Source organism: Artibeus jamaicensis, unplaced genomic scaffold, assembly GCF_021234435.1.
Source record: "Artibeus jamaicensis isolate MK-2021 breed Jamaican fruit bat unplaced genomic scaffold, CSHL_Jam_final contig_388, whole genome shotgun sequence".
NCBI classification, from domain to species: Eukaryota; Metazoa; Chordata; class Mammalia; order Chiroptera; family Phyllostomidae; genus Artibeus; species Artibeus jamaicensis.
The window spans coordinates 5,558,280-5,579,724 of record NW_026521813.1 but is presented as its reverse complement, the minus strand read 5'-3'; the positions used below and the strand labels follow the sequence as shown (position 1 = coordinate 5,579,724).

General features: G+C 41.2%; 1 protein-coding gene across 6 annotated transcripts in view; it reads right to left on the bottom strand.

Moving 5' to 3' along the window:
• LOC119042335 (protein eyes shut homolog) overlaps window positions 1-21,445 on the bottom strand; it is a 76,264-nt gene that overhangs the window by 35,068 nt on the left and 19,751 nt on the right. For 4 of the 6 annotated variants that reach the window (XM_053664998.1, XM_053664997.1, XM_053664999.1 and 1 more), the window contains 3 exons: window positions 18,762-18,928; window positions 17,808-17,952; window positions 9,020-9,194 (listed from right to left, as the gene is read on the bottom strand). In XM_053664998.1, coding sequence (XP_053520973.1) covers window positions 9,020-9,194; window positions 17,808-17,952; window positions 18,762-18,928 — 487 coding nt within the window. The remainder of the gene's footprint in view (window positions 1-9,019; window positions 9,195-17,807; window positions 17,953-18,761; window positions 18,929-21,445) is intronic. The other 2 variants (XM_053664995.1, XM_053664996.1) reach the window with 2 other exon arrangements.

Sequence of the window (21,445 nt, the reverse complement as noted above, 5' to 3'; positions counted from 1 at the left end):
GAAATGTAGATAATAAAATATCTCATATAGTTTTTTGTTATTTTCCATTTTGTGTAACATTTTTTACCCTTGAAATTACTTCATTAACACTTCTTCCTTTAACTACAAAAGTACTCTCCTGCCCCAATGAGGAGGAGGTTTTGGAGAAGCGTATGTTGTGAGGTGGGGTGTCCATAAAGAGGGAAAAGTAGAAAAAAAAGAGAGGTAGATATGCATTCATTCAAAGAATATATTTATATACAAAGTGAGGCAGAAGTAGGTTTACAGTTGTGAGTACATGAAACAGAGTTTATTCTTGCATCATCATTTAATAAATATTGTATTATTTTCCATACAAGCAACTGTAAACCTACTTTGCATGTTTTTACAGGCTAACTGTCAGTGTACATGGCACTGAGGATTTCACAACACATCAGGCCTTATTTTTGGCCTCACGAAGTTGCTGTTTTGGGGGGAGATCAGATTAGTAAGCAGACGATGTTACTACAATGTGACAAGTGCAAATGAGTACCGTGGAAGCCTGTGGAAAGGGTGCCTGAGCAATTCTAGTGAGTCGGGGAAGGCTTCGGCAGTGAGACCTGCCTACATGAGTGAATGCTGCAAGGGTGAGGAGCAGTAGAAGATGTAGAGAAGACCAGAGCTGCAGGGCTTTGAATAGCAGGCCAACGTAGGGTGGCTTTTAAGTGACAGACAGGAATGATGTGAAGGATGAGGCATATTTTAAGAATATTAATTTTATGTATGCGATGACTCCATAATGTAACAATAAACTCTCTAGTGGTGTAAGTTTAATTTTGGTGGGGCCTTACTATATCTTTTCCACTAGAGCAGGCATTGCCAAACTTTGGCAGTTTAAAGTTTGCTTTATGGGCCATAAAGACTTTTTGCAATACCTCAAACCCTGCCACGATTGAAAGCAGCCACAGACAATCCACAAATGAATGGGTGTGGCTGTAACCCAACAGAACTGTATTCACGACCGCAGGTGGTGGGCCAGATTTCGCCCACAGGACATAGTTGGCTGACCCCTGCACTGGGTCACTAATTCCACGGGACTAATTAATAAATTAATTCCACGGTAGCAGAGATTAGGTCTGTTTTACTCTCTGCCGTAGTCCCAGGCCTACAACATTTCCTGGAGTATTGTAATCTCTCACTGAATATCTGGGGAATAAATAAGTAAGTAAGTGAATGAGTCATGAGTAGGAGAAGGAAGTGGATGACTGCAAAGAGGCCTGGACCGAGGAACGGGTTTGAGGATGGGAAGGCTGGAGTCGATGTGAGAGGCATCTGGTCAGCGTGTTGCTGTGGAAGATGAAAGATGGTGGTACTGGCGAGCATTTACTGAGGCTTGATGTGTACTAGGCACTCTTCTAAGCAGTTTAAATGTATTTACTCATTGAATCCTCCTTATGACTCTATGAGGAGGGTACGATTAGAACCCTCATTCTGCAGAGGAGGAGTGTGAGGGACAGAGAAGCAAATTACATGGCTAGTAATAGGGGAGGGAGTGCACATATTAACTGTGTTTCTCAACCTCCTGGAAGTCTTTGGGGGTTTCAGGATTAAATGGCTGAAGGAATACAGTGCCATTAGTGAGAAAGGGTATTCAGAGGGGAGCCCTGACTCGGAGGTGAGAGCATGTGCATACAGGGCCTTTTCTCAATGGACAAAGTAGCAGAGCAGGCAAATGGCTGAAGGATTTACTCTAAAACAGCTAAGAATATTCGAAAGATACTGAGTGAGTAATCATTGGCAGTACTCATAGAACTGTTTTCTCACTTCAGGTCCATTACAAAATGTTCGCTATTCTAAGTTGTTAATATGTAAAGAATAATTTAAGTGTTCTTCTGCCTCTAAACACAGAGCCATAGCACAGAAGAAAATGTCAGATATGTTCAGTAACAGCTGGTCGTAATGGCAATCGAGAGTTGAGTACTGGAGTATGTTTTTACTAATATAGTTAGTTATTTTACATCTGTGCACTTAGAATGAAGTGGATTTATTGTATTTCACCATGTATAATGTGCACTTTTCTGCCAATGTTTTTGAAGGGAAAATAAGGACATGCATTATCCATGGGTGTAATGACTACATGATCCTACGTGTGATACTCACAAAAATGCAGGTGTGTGCGATTGTGCCCAGCAAAGTATGGTTAATTCCTAAATTGCAAATAAATTGTTTGATTTTTATTGCCAATTTTATAGCTCAGAAGCATCTATGGATTAATGTTTCTCATTACAACACATATTCAGCATGAATAATTGAATTTTCTTTTAATTCACCAATTTGCAGACTTCTAGAGATTAGGAAAAACATGGATATATAAAAATTAACTGAAAATGAGAGGGTGGAAAATTTACTATTCTTTGTTTGAATATCACTTGAACATCATTTTTTTGCTTACTTAATATTCACCAAAAGAGAAGTAATGGTGAGCCTCTCCCCTTTGTTACCAGGGTGAATACAAAACAGAAAACAGTTCTGTCCCTAAGGACTTTGAGGTAATTTTTTATAACAATATATTTGTACACTATTCAGCATTTATTAGGACTTCACCTTAATGCCAGGCTTTGTTTTAAGTACTTTGTGTGTAGTGACTTATTTAATCCCCTCAATAACTGCACAATTATTAGTCTTCAGTGTGCAAGGGAAAAAAACCATGGTTTACCTGCTTGTTCAGTTTAGCTATCAAATAAATATTCTTATTGTTTTAAATCAGAGAGACTCTTTTCTATGTCTTGAGGCTAATGAGGGTAAAGTACTGAAATCCTCACTGTGAGATGAGGGCAGGAAGAGAAAGTTCTTGCAGAAAATTTACTGAGCTGGATCTGTAAGAAAGTTTTGGTAACAGATTTGTGGGTTTTCTTGTGCCTCAGCAAAAGCACAGATATAACAGTTAAAGTGAAATCTACGTGCTTTGGTAAAAAAGTCATATGAATCATGGAACAGCTACGTGTTACTTAATAAGAGACGATCACATTGCTGAAAGGACTGCACTTCTTCCGCATGTAAACTCACTTCTCTGCTGTTTACGGGACACGGGAAACTCTGCCGAATCTCCTCCTAAAACATCTGTTGTGTTGGGTGGCCGCGCGCATGTCAAATTGCTGTTCTGTATGATTTTTTCTGTTTGAGTAACAAGTTAGGAGAAGGAGGTAAGTGTGGTAGGGTGGATATCACTTTACCTGCCAAAACTGACTGGATGTCAAATGACACGCTCAAAAATTGAGCCTTTGCAAAATACACAGCCCAGTGCTGGAACGGGTGAACCTCGGGCACCCTGGAATGTGAGGGCGCGTCAAGACTCGCCACGTTGTCAGGGAAGGGCTGCTGTAATCATCCCCTCGCACATGTTTCCCTGTGGCCTTCCTTTCTCTGATGCTATCTGGGAGAGCATCGGAAGTCTGCGGTGAAATTCCTCCTGATAAAAAAGGGCTGGCACTGGTCTGCGGGCCTCCGCCCTGATGGTCCTGCCCTCCAGGTTAGGGAGCAAAACGCTGTATTCTGCTAACAGTTGAACTCAGTTCCCCGTAGAAAGGGAGATGTTGGGGGAAATTATTTAGCTGAGTTGCTGTAGCAGATGGTGAGCATGAACCTGGGCTACAAAAAGAGGATATAGTAACTGAATTGCTCTTGTCTGAGCACAGGAGAGCAATTAGGTTTATTTTAACCGAGAGGGTCGGTGGAAGCAAAATGAGACGAGAAGGTACGGAGATGGGGTGGAGTGGCCCTGTATTCACTGCGGAGTTGGCATGGCCGCCCCACAGTAAACCTTCCCACAGGGAAAGCCCGAGGGCAACAAACCTTTCTGTTGCGTAGCAGAGCTGCAAACATCTCCTCCCCTGCACCAGTGGGAACAGTCTGATCTGTGTCAAAGTGTGAGCGACTTGGCTCATTTAGCAGAAGTCAAAGAAATTGTCACTTTTAGGCATTCGTGGTACAGAGAAGGCTCTGGGAACGTACACTTTTCTTCTGGCATCTGCATTAATCTTGGAAAGGACTTGATCTTGCACCTGATCCTGGAAGGTATCTGCGAGCCCAAAATATTTGGGAAACTCTGGATCAGGGAGATTTTTTGCTAACTGACAGATTTATATTGTAGATAAGCCTCATTTATGAACTTACTATAATTTTCTGATGCATTTCCTATATTACAGCCACATTCTCTGAGCTTCTTCTGGACTTACTGTCTGTGGGGCTAATTTCCCCATCTGGTTTGTAACTTGGTTTCCTACGTTGTGCTTTTTAAGAGAACATGCTGCCCATAACCCTCAATCACAGTCAGGATGTCACCGTAAGGTTAAACAAAGATGAACTTAAATAAAGTCAAAGTTGCTTAAAAACACTTTGTACCAAACAAATGTACATACAGACCTAAGTTGGAACTAAACAAACAAACCTTTTCTCTTTTTTTTTTTTTCCTAAGCTAGGCTACTAGCAACAGAAATAGTTTACTGTTTCTCTGTTGCATCAGAGCTCATCCCAGGAGCATAAGGGCCTGACATGAACTCTGCCTTATTATGCTCTCGTTTGAGAAATCGTGTTAGAGTGCAGCTGCGTCTGTGTTTGCTCACTGACGTCCCTGGAGCAGGAAAGCAGGGCTTTTAGCAGGTGCTGGGAGTTCAGCACCGGGTCCAAGCCTTATCGAGCCCCCCTTCCCTCCTTACTTGGCACAAGACTTGTTCTTACGTCCCCAAACAATCTCTTCCACCTCCAGCTGGGAGGAGTGGAAGTAAAGTGAGCATTTGCAGTTTATAATTTTTTTGAAATAGAATTAAGCTGTTAAGACACTTTGAGTGGCTTTGAGATTTTGTTTTGAGAATAGATTCTGAACACCATGACGTTTATAATTCTGGGTGGGGACTTTCTTCTTGAGCATTTAAAAATTTTCATTATATGCTATTTTTTCAAGGAAAGATTGAACTCTAGCTTTGAGCTGTCAATTATGTTACCAGGAAATTCAGTTTAATATTACTCTCTGATTCAGGTATAAAATAAAAGTGTGAAACTATATTGAGAGCCTGGGACAAGGTAGAAGACAACACTGTTGGAAAGTATAATTCTCCTTAAACTTATGCTGCTACTGAAGTTCGATGGCCATGAGTGGGAACCTGAATGTTTTGAAACAACGTTATTGAAGTATAATTTACATACCATAAAATCCACCTCTTAAGTTCAGGAGCTGTACGTTGAATGTTGTATCAGGCACAAGAGCTACCTCTCATTCTGCTGTACTGTTTCACATGCCAGTGATACAGTAAATGTTTTGTTGTTGTGTCAGTAAGAGAATCCCGAACATTGGTCACCATTTGATAGGAAAGATTTTAGAATCCTATAAAAAAACTTGTCAGAGGCATCTGTCCCTTTACTCAGGCTTATTTGTTATTCAAATCGAGGTTCTCCTGCTGGCCTGTGAGATACAGCTTTCTGCCCTCATGGGAATTGATGAAATCGCAGGCCATGTGTTATGAGGCAATGTCCTTCCAATTTGGAAAAAATATGAATGCCAAGTGAAGATAACATCAAGGCTTTTTAAAAATAAGATTATTTATTTGCATGCCCCAACCAGCTCACAACCCAGGCAGGTGCCCTGAGGGGGAATCGAACTGGCAACCTTTCTGTTGGCAGGCCAGTGCTCACCCCACTGAGCCACACCATCCAGGGCACGTCAACATTTTTTAAAAAACTGAGAATAAATGAATAGATTACACTAATCAGATAAGAAGTACTTAACACTAGTCATCTAAATTGCTAACTGCTTTTAAATTCATTTCTTAATAGTTAGGTCCTGAGAGAATCTTGATCCAGGAACCGGGAGATTGGGTTTGGAGTCCTGTGGTGCCACTTACAAAATGTTGGTATGTCCTCGTTTAATCATAATCTGGGCTTAGTTTGCCGTGCCTTAAGTTGGGGCCAGGATAGTCCCAGATGAATTTAGAAAGTGATAAATAGGGGCAATGAAAATAATGTATATAAAAATGCTTTTTTTTGGCCACAGAGTGCTGTAAGACATTACTTTTATTATCACAAGTCAAGAAAACTTTCTGTGGTGATTAAAACAATCTTCAAATAGTTGTGTCCATCTCCACACGGCACCAGGTATTCCCATGTATTCCAGGATCAATACATGTGGCTCTTGTGCTGGAACAGGCCCTTTGTTCCAAACGGGATAATAAGGAGTTAGGGTGGATTTCCTTCCTGCATCTTCACCTTAACTTTTTTACTGGCACTTCCCATTCTTTATGGTCACATTCTTTATTATTGTGAGCTTATTCATTATCTCAGTTAAAACAAACAAACAAAGCAAAACAAAAACACCTAATAAGTCACTTGAAGAATGGCCGCATTTTTTTAGATAAGGTGAGGTGAATTTGTACTTCCAAATATAATTAAGCTTAGTCGGAGAGCAAATGATATTGCATAACTTATAAAGCAAGTGAAAGGCTTCATGAAAAACTGTAGCGTGGTCCTGGTGGTGTGGCTCAGTTGGTGAGAGCCTCCTCCCCTGGACTTGAAGGTTGTGGGTTCCACCTCCAGTCAGGGCGTTAAGAGACGGCAGCTAATCCGTGTTTCTTTCACATTTCCTCTCAGAGAGAAAACACCAATGTTTTTCCTCTCTCTTCCCGCCGTCTCTTTTTAAGAGCAATGAAACAATAAAAACTATCCTCTGGTGAGGATTAAAAAAAAACTGTAGGGTGCCTTGGCTGGTGTGGCTCAGTGGACTGAGTGTGGGCCTGCGAGCCAGAGGATCACGGTTCGGTTCTCAGTCAGGGCCTGGGTTGCAGGCCAGTTCCCAGCAGGGGACATATGGGAGGCAGCCATACATTGATGGTTCTCTCCCTCTCTCCTTCCCTTCCCCTCTAAACAGAAATAAATAAAAATCTTAAAAAAAAATTAAAAAGTAGGGTGCTTGCAGCTGCCACCATGCCACCCTTGCTCTCTAAGGCCAGCACCATCTCTAGTTGGGGAGCTGTAACCAGAAAAGGGAGTAACGCCACATTATTGCAGGTAGAAAGCAGACTCTCTACCAACGACCAGTGGTAAAGCGCAGAGGAAGCAACTGGCTGTAAAAGCCGCCAGCGTGAGTGTGCCCTCTACTGGACAAGTGAAGAAACCTCATCTTTACAGCCCTGGTACTTCTGCTCTCCGAAAAATCAGACGTTATCGCAAGTCCACTGAACTTCTCTTCTGATCCTCAAACTTCCCTTCCAGAATCCGCTGTGAGTTATTGCTCAGCCCTTCAAAACAGATCTGTGCTTCCAGGGCACAGCTTTTGGTGCTTTGCAGGAGGCAAGTGAGCTCTGCTGGTTGGCCTTTGTGAAGGCAGCAACCAGTGTGCTCTCCATGCCAAACGCGTAACAATTATTCCAAAAGACGTTTCAGCTAGCACCCTGCCAACGTGGAAAATATGCTTAAGAATCCATTATGATGGTAACCATTTCATTCTTTAAAAAAAAACCCCTTTTTTTTTTCCTCCTACTATTGGTACTTCTGAACATCATATGTGTGTGTTTGTGTATATCCCTTCCCCCACAATAGGGTCAAAAGGTACCTGAGTGTTTGATTGGAAGTGGAAAGTAGGGGACAGAAATCAGGGGTTGGCATTTTTTTTCACGTTCATTTGTGTGTGATTCTTTAAAAAATATATAAATACAGGGATATACATTTTAATGCAAGTCAAATGTTTCAGTGAACAAATTTCAGCAGTTCCATTTTACAACAATTATAAATAAACATGTTAAATTTTTCTGGACAATGCCTGCATTTGGATTTTTAAAAAAACAAGTACATTTCTTATTTATGGCAACTCCATGGTGTTTTTAGAACTTTTATTCTACAGTAGATTCCATCCATTCACTCGACTTTTATACATGCTGAATTGTTCTGCATGCAAGTATGTGTCTTCTTCAAAAGCTTTTATTTATTTATTTTTAGAGAGAGGGGAAGGAGAAAGAAAGAGAGGAGAGAAACATCAATGAACATTGACTGGGTGCCTCTCTTATGCACTCTGACAGCGTCTGAACCCACAACCCAGGCATGTGCTCTGACTGGGGGTTGAACTCATGTCCTTTTTCTCCGTAGGGCAGTTCCCAACCAGCTGAGCCACACCGGTCATTGTGCAAGTACATGTTTTTAATCTTGTCTGTCTTCTATGCCGTTCCTGTAAATTTGCTATAAAAATACATTAAACTAAAAAAATTGTGAAAGAGTGAAGATAGAATCATAATGGTAAAGCTAATGCTCAGAGCTCTTCAGATACTATTTTATGCACGGAGGAGATGATGGACAAAAGTAGTTATTTATAAGACAACCTTTCCTTTGCTCTTTTCTCCCCACTCAACACATTCACATTTGGATTTCACACTAAAGTGGTTCGGAAGTTAAATTGTGCTGCTTTGCTTGGCTCCACCTGGACAGGACAACCCTTTTTAAAGGGGCTCCAACCTGGACATGAAAGGAAATAGCACTATGGAATAGCAACACGTATGACGAACATTCCCGGTAACACTCTGAAGACTGTGAGTTTGAGATATGTGTTCCATGGTGACTGGTGACTGGAATGAGATGTAATGATTTGTTTCCACTGTTTTTGTTTTGTTTTATTTATTTATCTTTTAGAGGGGAAGGGAAGGAGAGAGGGAGAGAAACATCAATGTACGGTTGCCTTTCATGCGTCCCCTGCTGGGAAGTGGCCTGCAGGGAACTGGCTTGCAACCCAGGCATGTGCCCTGACTGGGAATCGAACCGCCATTGTCTGGTTTGCAGGCCCGTGCTCAATCCACTGAGCTACACCAGCCAGGGCTTGTTTCCACTGTTTTAAAAGAACTGAGAAGATGGCATCACTGCTGTGCTGATCCTTCTCTAGTTGCCTTTATCTGTCTCCTAGTTGTCTAGCGAGTCTACATGAAAACATTTAAAACATGAGGGTCAGTATGTGTTCCTAGTTTGTAGGAGTAAAGTACCAGTTACAATGCAAATAACCTGCTACTTTCGCTCCTGGTGTCATACTTACTAGACAGTAGATCCACGGTCTCTGCATGTCCCACCATTGCCACAGTTCATTAAAGTGCAAGGAGAAGCATCACACTGGCCAACGCTGCGGCCAGCATTTGGGTGGCCCTCAGGGTTTCCCAGCCTTCTGAAATAGCCATCCTTCCTAGTGCGAACTTGAATGGAGAAAATACAGCCTTGGAAAAGGGAAAAATACTTCATGTAAAAAGTGGAAGAAATAATAAAATAGGAAGACAGTTATTTTCTTATTTTTAAAGTAACATTTTAAACACACAAAATAACCATGTCAATTTTAAGAAAATAATAAAGTATGTAAAAATAAAAACACATAAAAATATGTTTTCTATGCATAGTTGTATTTTTTTAAACAAAAGTAGAATCCTCATTAAATTATATAATACATAGCAGTATACCAAAGGTTTGTATGGCATAAATACCATTAACTCTTATCACATTAACTGTTTTTAAATGATGGTGTAATATTGTCTTATATATAAAGTATTTAATTAACCTTCAATTATTGAGAAATTGACACATTTTAATCTTTTTGTTATTAGAAATAATGTTATAATAAATATTATTGTAGGTATATTTTTGTGCATTTGCTAATTATTTTCTTAGTATAAATTTCCAGAATTAAAACTACTAGGGAAAAAGATACAAATGCTCCAAGTGTCATAGATATTTTGCACAATTATATCTCCCCTACACTGTATTGGGATACTTGCTTCACAGGCACCTCAGTGCAAGAGAATATTATCTGTTTCATTTTTTAAAAATCTTCATCTGGGAGACACATGGGGTCCTAGAATGTGCACAAACCCACCCACCCAGGAATCAGCACCAGAAGGGCCAAATTTACTTGTGGGTAGTGGAGGAAGTGACTGAAAGCAGGGCGAGAGCTAAGCAAGCAGCACTGTTCGCTCTGTGACCCCTCCCCTCATACAGCACCACAACACAGTGAAGAGAGTTGCCCCGCCTTGGTGAATATCTAAGCCTCTGCCCCTTATAATGTAACAGGTGTGCTGAGTCAAAGAAATATGGGCCAAATAAAGACACAGATCAAAACTCCAAAAATAGGACCAAGTGAGGAGGGGATACCCAACCTATCAGATGCAGAGTTCACAACACTAGTAATCAGGATGCTCATAGAATTGATTAAGCTTGGTCAATCAATAGAGGAAGAAGTGAAGGGTATACAAAGTGAAATAAAGAAAAATATACAGGGAACCAACAGTGAAGGGAAGGAAACTGGGACTCACATCAATGACTTAGAACAAAAGGAGGAAATAAACATTGAACCAGAACAGAATGAAGAAAGAAGAATTCAAAAAAAAAATGAGGAGAGGTTTAGCAATCTCTGGGACGACTTTAAACATTCCAATATCTGAATCATAGGGATGTGAGAAGGAGAAGAGGAAGAGCAAGAAATTAAAAACTTATTTGAAAAAACAATGGAAGAAAACTTATCCAATCTGGCAAAGGAAATATACATACAAGTCCAGGAAGCTCAGAGAATCCCAAAGAAATTGGACCCAAGGAGGAACACACCAAGATACATCATACTTAGGTTACCCAAGGTTAAATATAAGGAGAGAATCTTAATAGCAGCTAGAGAAGAGAGTTATATACAAAGGAATTCCTATAAGGCTATCAGCTGATTTCTCAAAAGAAACCTTAAAGGCAGGCAAGAAAAGGCTGGAAAGAAATATTCAAAGTCATGAAAGGCAAGGACCTACGTCCAAGATTGCTCTATCCAGCAAAACTATCATTTAGAATGGAAGGGCAGATAAAGTGCTTCCCAGATAAGGTCAGGTTCAAGAGTTCATCATCACCAAGCTCTTATTATATGAAATGTTAAAAGGACTTATCTAAGAAAAAGAAGATCAAAACTATGAACAGCAAACTCACAACTATCAACAACTGAACTTAAAAACAAAAACAAAAACAAACTAAGCAAACAACTAGAGCAGGAACAGAATCACAGAAATGGAGATCCAATGGAGAGTTACCAGTGGTGAGAGAAGAGGGAGAATGGGGGAAATGATCCGTAAATGATCCAGCATAAATGGTAGGTACAAAATAGACAGGGGGAAGTTAAGAATAGTATAGAAAATGTAGAAGCCAAAGAACTTATATGTATGACCCATAGACATGAACTAAGAGGGGTTGGGGATGCTGGTGGGAGGGGGAGTGCAGGGCAGAAGGGGATAAAGGGAACAAAAAATGGGAAAATTCTAATAGCATAATCAATAAAATATACTTAAAAAACAAAAATAAATAATAAAATCAAATCTGATGAAGTCATCCTCCAGGCTAAACTCTTTTAGTGGCTTTCAATTACTTAGAATAAACCCATGGGTTGGGGGTGGGGCGGGGGAAGGCAGACAGCTGTACTTGAACAACAATAAAAAAAGAGTAAGAAGAATTAAAAAAAAGAATAAGACAAGTATCCATATTTCAAAATAAAATAAAGTAAAATAAAATCAAATCCTCATCTGAGGATATGCTCACTGATTTTAGAGAGAGGAAGGTGGGGAGGTAGAGACACACAGAGAGAAAAATTTCTGTGAAAGAGAAACACCGGTCAGTTGCCTCCCATCCGTGCCCCTACTGGAGAACAGACCTGCCCCCTAGGCGTGTGCCCCGACCGGAATGGAACCTGTGGCCTTTTAGTGCACAGGGCGAGGCTCCAACCAACTGCACCACTTGGCGAGGGCTGTCTCATCTTTAAATGAAATAAACTATAAAATGCAAACTCTTCTACTATTTTTGATTGGGGTTGAACATCTTTTAAAATTATCAGTCATTTGTAATTTTTCATTGCTTATTATATATTGTTTTTCTCTAATGAGCATATTAGCTGTTTGTTGTCCATTTTAAATACTTTCTCCAGTTTAATATTTGCTATTTAATTTTGCTTATGGTGAAGTTTTTATTTTCACGTGGAGAAGTTTATAATATGTTGCCACATTTACCTTATTTTTCCTCCATGGATTTTGCATTTTTCCTTAGGAAGGTCTTTTACAGACACGTAATGTATGACCTCACTTATATCTGGAATCTTAAAAGGTTGACCCCATAGAAGCAGAGTAGAATGGTGGGTGCCAGGGGCTGGTGCAGGGGGAAGTGGGGAGCTACTGGTCACAGGGCACAGACTTCCAGGTCAAAGACGAGCAGGTCCTGGGATCCGATGTGCAGGGTGTGAGTGCAGTTAACTTCACCTGAAGTTTGCTGAGCAAGTAGATCTGAAATGTGCTCACCAGAGACACACACAAAAAACTGACTGTTAGGTGATGAATGTGCGAATGAACTTGATTGTGGTACTCTCTGCATAATGTGTACGTATACCAAATCATCACGTTGTACACATTAAACATACATCATTTTTATTTGTCAATTAGACCTCAGTACATTTGGAAAAAGGGTCCTTTCTACCCCAACATTAAATAAATATAAACAAAAGGGCAGTTCAATGCATAATTTATGGAATTGTTTAGGATACTGAAATATAATTTTATTCATTTCCTTCGGCACTTACTCAGAGTTTATGATGTAGTTTCAAATCCATATGGACATTAACCATAAATAGGGTCTTGAAAATAATAAAAGACAGGCTAGATCAGATTTTACTTGGAAAACAGTTTTCGAAGCTAAAAGGATGGAATAATTTCTCTTGGTGAAGAAGAATGGGTTAAACTCTTGAAAGGTCAAGAGTTTATTTTTTAACATAATTCTCACTAACAAGCACAATTCTTAAAGCATGCACCAGTAGTGTCTCATTATGAGAGAATTGTAATTTTCTTCCTTAGATTTAATCTTTTTTCTTTCCCCAAGCCACCTAATGTTACACAAAAAAGCACTAATATAGTGTACTGAATGAAGAAATGAATGAATGAATGCTAGCTGCTTTATACTGAATAACCAGATTGCTAGACTAACACAGCTGGGTTTTCCACGGCTTCTGCAGACTCAAAGGTACTCAGCAGAGAGCAAGAGAGGATTGAAGTCAGGTGGGTCCAAGTTCAATTACAATCTCTCCCACATAATAGCTAGATGATCCAAATCTGAGTGCCAATCTTTTCACCTTTAAAATGGTGACAAAAATACTCCATGGGTTAAGAGGAATAAGATAACATGGATGAACTGGCCCGTTGTAACGCCTGGCAGCCGGATCTTGTATTTTACCCACCAACCCCACCCTCTACCATACTGTCTCAGAAATCCTTTTTTTAGAAGATTTTCTTTATTTTAGTTTTAGAGAGAGGGGAAGGGAGGGAGAAAGAAAGGGAGAGCAATGTCCATGTGAGAGAGAAACATCAATTGGTTGCCTCTTGCACACGCACCCACTGAGACCAAGCCCATAACCCAGTCGTGTGCCCTGCCTGGGAATCAGACTGGTGACATTTTGCTTTGCGGGACAACATACAACCCAGTGAGCCACACTGGTCAGGGCGGAAATCCTTCATTTCCTTTATTAAAAAATTATTTTTAACAAAAAATTGTAGGATGCTAATAGTAGGTTTTGTAGTTTTTATAACTGTGCACCAAAAAACTTTGTTAAATGTATTATTAATGTCTGAAACTGTTCATTTTAAATCTCTTCTCTTTTATATGGATAAGAAATACTTTCATTATGAGGAACTGCTAAAATATGTTTCTGACTAAAAATATGGCAATGCTATATTTGAGAAATATTTAGCAACTACAAATATTTAAATGTGTTTATTTTAGAGAAATGCTTCTTCTCAGTCAACATATCACCAATTTAAAGGCAATTATACTTGCAGCCATTTGTAGAATGTATATTGTATAATTTGACTCCTATTAATATAACAGATAAAATGTAATCTGCTTCGTATAGAATGATGCAACAGGTATTCAATACATATATCTTGCATGTGATATAGTAGTTATAATAAAGAATTTTAGAGCCATTCAGACTGGCTAAGTTCCAAATAAGCAATGGATTTTTTGACAGTAAGAGAATATTTAAATTATTGCCATAAAATCATTTTTCCTCTGATGAACTCTTTTGAAAAGTCTCATGCAATTAAAAAAGAGAGAGAAAAATTGAACTAGCAAAAAACTGACCATACTGACAAGGTAGGGCACTATCGGACAGAATAACACATCTTCACAGTGTGGTTGTGAATCTGAGTCTAGGTTATGTTCACTGTATTCAGCTGAGTAATAAGTATTTAATTATTCCTCTATCAATGAACACTAATTGCGGGAACACTAGAATAGTAGGTGGATGGGGTAACAGATTTCCCCATGTTCACATTAGTCAAAAGCAATTTTTAATTCTATATCCGGGCTAGTAGGTCTGTCAGAGAAAGTAAATGATCTTAGAACACTGATGAAATTTATGGACCTTCTAGAAAAATGCACACGGGCACACACAGTTGATTTCAGGAGGCTCAGGAACCCACTATAGCCCACCTCTGACCCTCAACATGAGAATCCTGCACCTTGGTAATTGATGCGACTTGGAGATTTGTATTTTAGACTGCCGAGAACTTCGGGATTAGAGTCAGTGATCAGGAGTGTTTATAGAAACACGAAAGCCTAAATCAGATACTGTGTATGATTTAACCCCCATTCTAAAGAACAATAATTAGGCCTTATTTATATGTTTTAGTGATGTCAGAATTTAATAATTAGGCTAGGATAAGACTAGTTACTAAATTCTTCTATAAGTCTATTTGCTTTGGCATGATTAATTAATGTAGTGATTTCCAGATCTGGAAAGGCTTTGTGAAATGCAAATTGTTAGATGCCCTCCTAGAAATTTCAATTAAGTAGTTCTGGGGTAGAGTTCAGAAACTGGTATTTTAAAGCAGTCACCCTGTATCACTCTCTAGAGCCAATAGAGATCAGTTTGGGGGACTCATAGGTTGATCGTATAGTTGTGATCTGCTCTTTATGGTAGGTTGGTAATAATTGTCCATAATTTGTAGTATATAGTAAATGCTAGTTTCTAATGAAGGAGAGGCAGACATGAAGCAAGAATTTGAGACAAACGATAAAATCAGGGGCTTCTAAGGACCTGGAGCTTCCATAAGATTGTGGATTAAGTGGCAGTTCCCAAGAAGACCCTCCCAGGATTTGCACCTTAACTCAGGACCACAGCAGCCGACATGCCTCTCTCCAGATGGGGGGAAATCCTAGCATTTCTCTCACAGGAAGGGCCAGCTGTTACTGTGCGGAACTCAGCCTCATTAACACACTTCAGGAGAAGATGACAGAAAGAAGTTTTGCAGAAAGCTTCCCTTCGTTCTCCTTGTCAAGATGTGAAGAAAAGTTCCTAACAGAAGGGCAAAAAAACACACCAGGAAACCAGGAAGCATTGGACTTTAGTCAATTTGAAACTGTCAAGTCCACTGCCAACTGGATGGAGCCCTGATATTGGTTAATATTTATTGAGTGTTTATCATGTACTGCTGCTTTGTGGGTTGAGCAGTTAACATTACTGTAGTTACTTGACCAACTCACAAGAACCCTCTGGGGTAGGTGTTTTTATTTTACAGAATATGGCGGCTCAGAGAGTTTAAATAAAAAGCTCAGAGTGACATGGCTGCCAGGCTGCAGGGCCCGAGTCTGGAGACAGCCAGCCTGGAGGGACTGTGCTCTCACCTACTGTGTGACTGGAGCTGGGTCACCTCCCGCCAGCAGCACCACCATCCTCGGGAACACAGGGAACACTCTAAGCCAGTCAGTAATCTGTGTTCTCTTTCTATAACTCACTCTCAGAACTACAAGCCAGACAAGTACTGTTACTGTCCCATTTTACAGATGAGGCCCAGCGAGGCACAGGGCGGTTCCTAGCCAGGGCCGTGAAGCTGGCTGGTGGCAGAGCTGAGATGCAGACCCAGGCAGTTGGGTTCCAGAGTCCATGATGTTGTCCTTGATGCTACATCCAGAGTATTTGTGGAAGGCTCATGCCTGTGATTAAATGGCAGCAGGTTGTGGTGACCCCAAGGAGCCTCTGTTTCATTGAGCGGAAGATGTGCTGCTTACACATTCTTAAGTTAATCCATCCTTTTCCTTGAACTTAATGTCTTTAAAAACTCATTGATTTGTTATGCCCTTACAATCCTTTTCAGATTGTCTCCCACTGTGAAAGAACTGTTGAGCTCTTGATTTTTTTTACCTGACTGCCTTAATAGTCTTCAAACCAAGGATCAGCCCTGATTACACATTCAAAGAAAAAGTTTCTTTGAGAGCCTTGGCACAATGAACTAATTTTATCGAAATCTGACCTTGTATTGTATTGGATCGGCTATGTTGCTTTTGTATGTTTCAAGCACATGGCCCCTCTGCGTCACTGGGCAGAGAAGTCACTGAAGGTGGGGAGAAGGTTGATGCCAGGCAGGCAGGGAACTCGAGTGCCTAAAATGGCTTTTGATGTCTCACGGGGACATGTATCACATCCTGGTCACCCTTCCTTGATTGCTGATAGAGGCTGGGCTGGTCATGGGTGAGCAGCTCAGGACTCTGTAATGAGTAGCCCCTTGACTGAATATTTTGGGACTAGGAATCCACCAAAGAGGTTATTTTCAATAAATGCATTATTATAACAATTCAAAGCATGTGTTTATTTTATAACTCTACTATGAATCACCTTTATAAGGAAGACTGAATGTTCCATTTTGAACACTGGAAGACAGACTATGGTGAACCGATTACTTACCCAAGCATGGCATTGGGTCTTAAATCTTTTGGTTTCTGGTGGCCTCTGTGGGACTGTTAGGTGGCAGCTAGAAATGAGTGGCTGGAGGGGAAATAAAGCAGGGGCCCTGCCCAGTGCAGTCTAATGAAGAACTTAAAACAAGAGGCTGGAAACAAAAGGAGACAGTTTTCACCCAGTGGTTCAGCAGTCCTGAGCTTGGTCCAGTAAGATTGCCAGGAGTTCCAAACATCACAAGCAAAACTGTGATAGTGTAGGAGGAGGGGAGCCCTTGAAATTCTGTGTATAACCTTTCAGCTACGTAGCTGGGAAAGGAAGCCTTTGTAACAGTATATTAATCCCAAGGTCTGAAAGGGAGAGAAGGAGGGGGTACCTAGAAGCTGACTAAAGTATATAACTCCTGGAGTCTGATAGTTGATAGGGCACCCAAATTAGCTGGGCGCCCACTTGTATTTTGGGCTCAAGTGTATAGAACAAACTTACTAAAAACTTTGTTTCTTCTACACGTGGGGCATTCAGACTAGCTTGGTGCTTGCCTGAAGTTTCTTGTGAGCAAGGCAAGAACCGAGGCGAGGGAGTCCTCTAACTCGGGTCTCCCTGGTAACAGGACCACACCTCCGTGGTATGGATTGGTTGGCTGCAGTCTGTCACTCATCTTTTATATCAACTACATTGCAAAGTTGGATGGAATTTCAGTTTTAATGTGACTCCATGAGGTCTACACTACTTAACCCATATCAAAAAGCCCTCTATATAAAAAAAAATCACTCTACTTTTTCTTTATTTTGCCCCACAGAATTTATTGTCCTATTATATTTAGTGTTTATTATCTGTTCCTTCCTTTGACCAAGTAGAATGTAAACGCATGAATGTTAGGATTTTTTATTTTCACTGAAACATCCTAAGCACCTAGCACCTAGGAAGTAAGGGGTTAATAAGAATGAATGCTTTCCACTAAAATCAAACTTTGATCAAGTTCAATTAGAAAGCAATCCACATAGCTGGTTTAGGAACTAGAAGTATACTTTTTAAAAGTACTTTCTTTTCTCAAATTTTGAAACAAGTGGGTGTAGTGTAAAAATCATCCATGTCTTACCTTGAAAGCCATTTTTAAAATCTGCTCCATGTGGCAAGAGATGTGGAATGTACTCACTGTAGCCACCTACGTAAAACTGGCTGAAGACATTGAGACCAACCAGTTTTCCTGGGGAGATGATGGATTTATTTTTATGATCATCTACCTTGAAAGGAAAAAAATCAGAATCTATTAAAAAAGGAATTAATTCTCCAAGGTGAACTGGTATGATACTCTTATTTCCCATTAACTTGGCATGAAAAATTAATAAAAACCTGAATTTTTGAAGAAATAAAAAACACTTTACCACTCAATTTCTTGCTTCTCTGCTGGTGTCTGTTACCACAGCTATATTAATATAGCAGTCATGGCTTTGCATTTTAATCAAAGTCACAGTTCTTCACAGATTTGGGAGCCAGCATCCTGACTGTCCTCCTCCATCTAGCCTTGCTTTGCTCTTTTGTCTATTCTCATGCAACAACCAGTCTTTTATCAAAAAATGAAAATGACTATGCTATCCGCCCTCCCTTCTTACATTTCTCAGTGGTTCTCTATAGCTCCATAGGTAAAAATCTAAACTTCTTAGCGTGACATCTAAGTCCTTTGATGGTGTAGACCCTTCCCGTCCACTTCTCCTCACCTCTCTTGCTTCTCCTCACCTGGAAGCCAAACCGACTACTTGCATTTCTTAAGCCCACACCAGCCATTGTTCTTTTTTCCAAACAGCTGTTTATTTGAAGTTATGCTTATGCATCACTTGTTTGGGGAAGCATTTCCTGAATGCTTAAGTCAGTCATCCCCCTTATTTATTCCCGCACCAGTTAATTGCAATCATCCCTCTTGTCCTCCATATTGTGCACTGATCTGTGACTTCGTGGCAGCAGGCAGCACGGCCTGTCACCTCTGCACCGCCGCACAGACCCGACAGTGAGGTAGCACTGAGTCTGTGGGACAGACGAAGGAATGACTTTTTACCTTCAGCCAGCCCCTTTGGAAGAGCCTCCCCAGACGGACCGTGTGAATCCCGAGGCTCAGGTCAAGAGGGTCGCTGCTGATGCTCGCTGCGCCGGATCCCAGGTTGTAACTGTACACCACGCTGCCATCGCGCAGGCCTACAGCCAGGAAGTCATCGCCATCCAGCCCTGGAATGAGAAGACGCGTGGCGCGGGCTCGCAGGGAGGATTCCGGGGGTCTGGTCAGCCGCATTCTAGGTCTGCTTCTGGGTTCTAGAGCAGTGCAGGAAGTTAGACGTCGCACCGTTCAACAACACTCAAGTGTGTGTGTGACTGGGCACTATTGTTCACACCCACAGAAACGGAGCACTATGAAGTGTTCTATTTTATTTTTATTTTTTTTTAAGCCATGAGGGTTCTGGTCAACACAGGGAAAAATTAATACCTAAAAAATTTGGAATTAAAAGCTCTTTTTTTTTTCTAAGTAAAATTCAGTGTGTACTTTACAACAAGTAGGCCTCTACAGTGGAGTAAAACTGATCTGGTAGTTAAGGAGATTCAAACAATTGAGATAACGGAGTGTCAGCTTAGGAGTGCTCTCCATGGTTTGAGGGGAGTATAAAAAAGATCTTTCTATCGTTGCTCAGGGAATGTTACCTTCATTCTATTGCAGAAGCTTGTGACCATGCCAGAGTGACTAGTGAAAGGCGGGTTGTTCCTGTGCGGGGCCACCGCACAGCACAGTGAATTGCAGTACCCAGAGGACTTGGGCACAGCTAATAGAGATCCAATGAAACAGGAAGATGGTTGGCAGAAATCTAGCCTCAGGCACCAGGGGAAGGTCCTGGCAGTAGTTTTGGGGGGTATTAAGAAGCTCTGAGATGGCTAATGGTATAAGACCCTGCAGGTGGGCAGACCACACTTAGGTCAAGGCTGAGATTCTAGAGCTAGGTGGAGACAAAAGGTTTATTGTCAGGGAAGAGGGATCCCAAAACATCACCCAGTTTCTGAAAGGCGTGTTGCAGGTAGGGAATTGAGGCAAGGACTTCTGCTTGGAAGAAGAGTTTAATGACCTCAGAGAAGTAAAAGGTTTAATCACAGGACAAAAAACAGGAGTCAGTTTCTGGGTACAGACAAAATTTGTTATCAGTACATACAGCCTCCCCTTCCTGCACTTTTGAGGGTGACGCCTTGTCTGCTCCCTTGGCTCCTGCTGTCAGGCCGATCCAGGTAAAGGAGAGAGAGATCTGCAGGGACGGGGCTTCCAGGTACAGTAGCGAGGGGGGCTTTCTAAGGCACTGGAAAACACGTGACAGAAATATCATTTAGAGATGCTTGAACTCTGCCTTTGTCTTTCTGGTTTCTCTGCCATGGGCCCTGAGCTGGGTTATTTTTGGATGCTCCTTTGGTGAGTCTAATATAGAGCCTGGGTTGAGAGCCACCGTGTTAAATGCCATTATCAATGACTAAACATGTTAGGAACTAACAGCAAATATCTCTCTGTCTCTGGTGATTTCTTCCCATCTGCAATGTTGCAGCAGGTGAGCTGGGTTGTATATTTAGACTGTAAAGAACTCCCAAGAGAAAACACAGATTCAGGAAGGTAGTTAGGCGGAAAAGAGAAAAACCACCATGAGAGCTAGAAGACAGTCTCTCAGGCATCTGCTGAGACGCGGAAGTCCTAGGAAGAGAGCGCTGGAGAGGAGAATTATAAAAGATTTTTCTGTGGGTTGTGAATGGCAATCTTTTTGAGAGATTCTAGTGGGCATCAAAATTCTTTTCCTAATCGTCTGGGATGGTGAGAATGGAGACAGTGTTCTGCCAGCTGAACTGTGAGGTGCTTGGAGAGCAGATTTGTTTGAGCCATCCCTTCTTTCCCACCTATCTTGCCATTCCTTCTTCCTCCAGTGATTGGCAGCTTATTTTATTTCATGCAGAAACCCGAAGGTCCCCACAGCCTGGTTGGGAAGACACAGGAGGTTTATCTCAACTCGTGGGAGGCAGTCATCAAGATGGGGCGGGCAGAAGTGTTAGGAAATTGAAAAGGAGGTTGTTTTTCAGTTGGTTTCTTTGCTAACCCATAAAATGACAAACAAGAATTTGTTAGGTAGATAAGGAAAGGGGAAGGGCTGAAGAGGGCCAGTCAAAGCGGAGGGAACTACTAACATCGCAGAAAAACCAGCAGGAGCAGAGGACGGATATGCCCACAGAGCTGCCCAGCGCTGCGCCTGCTGGGACTTAGTGTCTGTGGCAGAAATAGCCGCGTCTTTAAGGGCCTGACATATGACAATAGAGGATTTAAATATTTTGCTCCAGACTTTCAGGAGCCATGAAAGGATTTGAATAGGACAATTATATTAGATCTGGATTTTAGAAGAATCTCATTGTCGTGTTGAGGGGAGGCAAGTAAGGAGTCTTGGTGGAAGGTCATTCAAGTGACTCAGGAGAGAAAATAATAATAAGCTCTAAATAAATAAAAACAGTGACACAGATGACAGAGAAAAGAGGGGCATTTGCCTGTAATCTGGAAGGATGATGTGAAAGAACAGATCAATTTGGAGTGAGGAGTTGAGGAAGAAGGAGAGTGGGAGGGTGGTCCTGAAGAAGCTGGTTCAAAGAACCAGGTCAAAGGCAGGGTCAGTCGTGGGGTTAGGAGCCGAGGAAGGGAGCGGCTGGGCAGAGGGGCCGACTTCAGGGTACAGACGC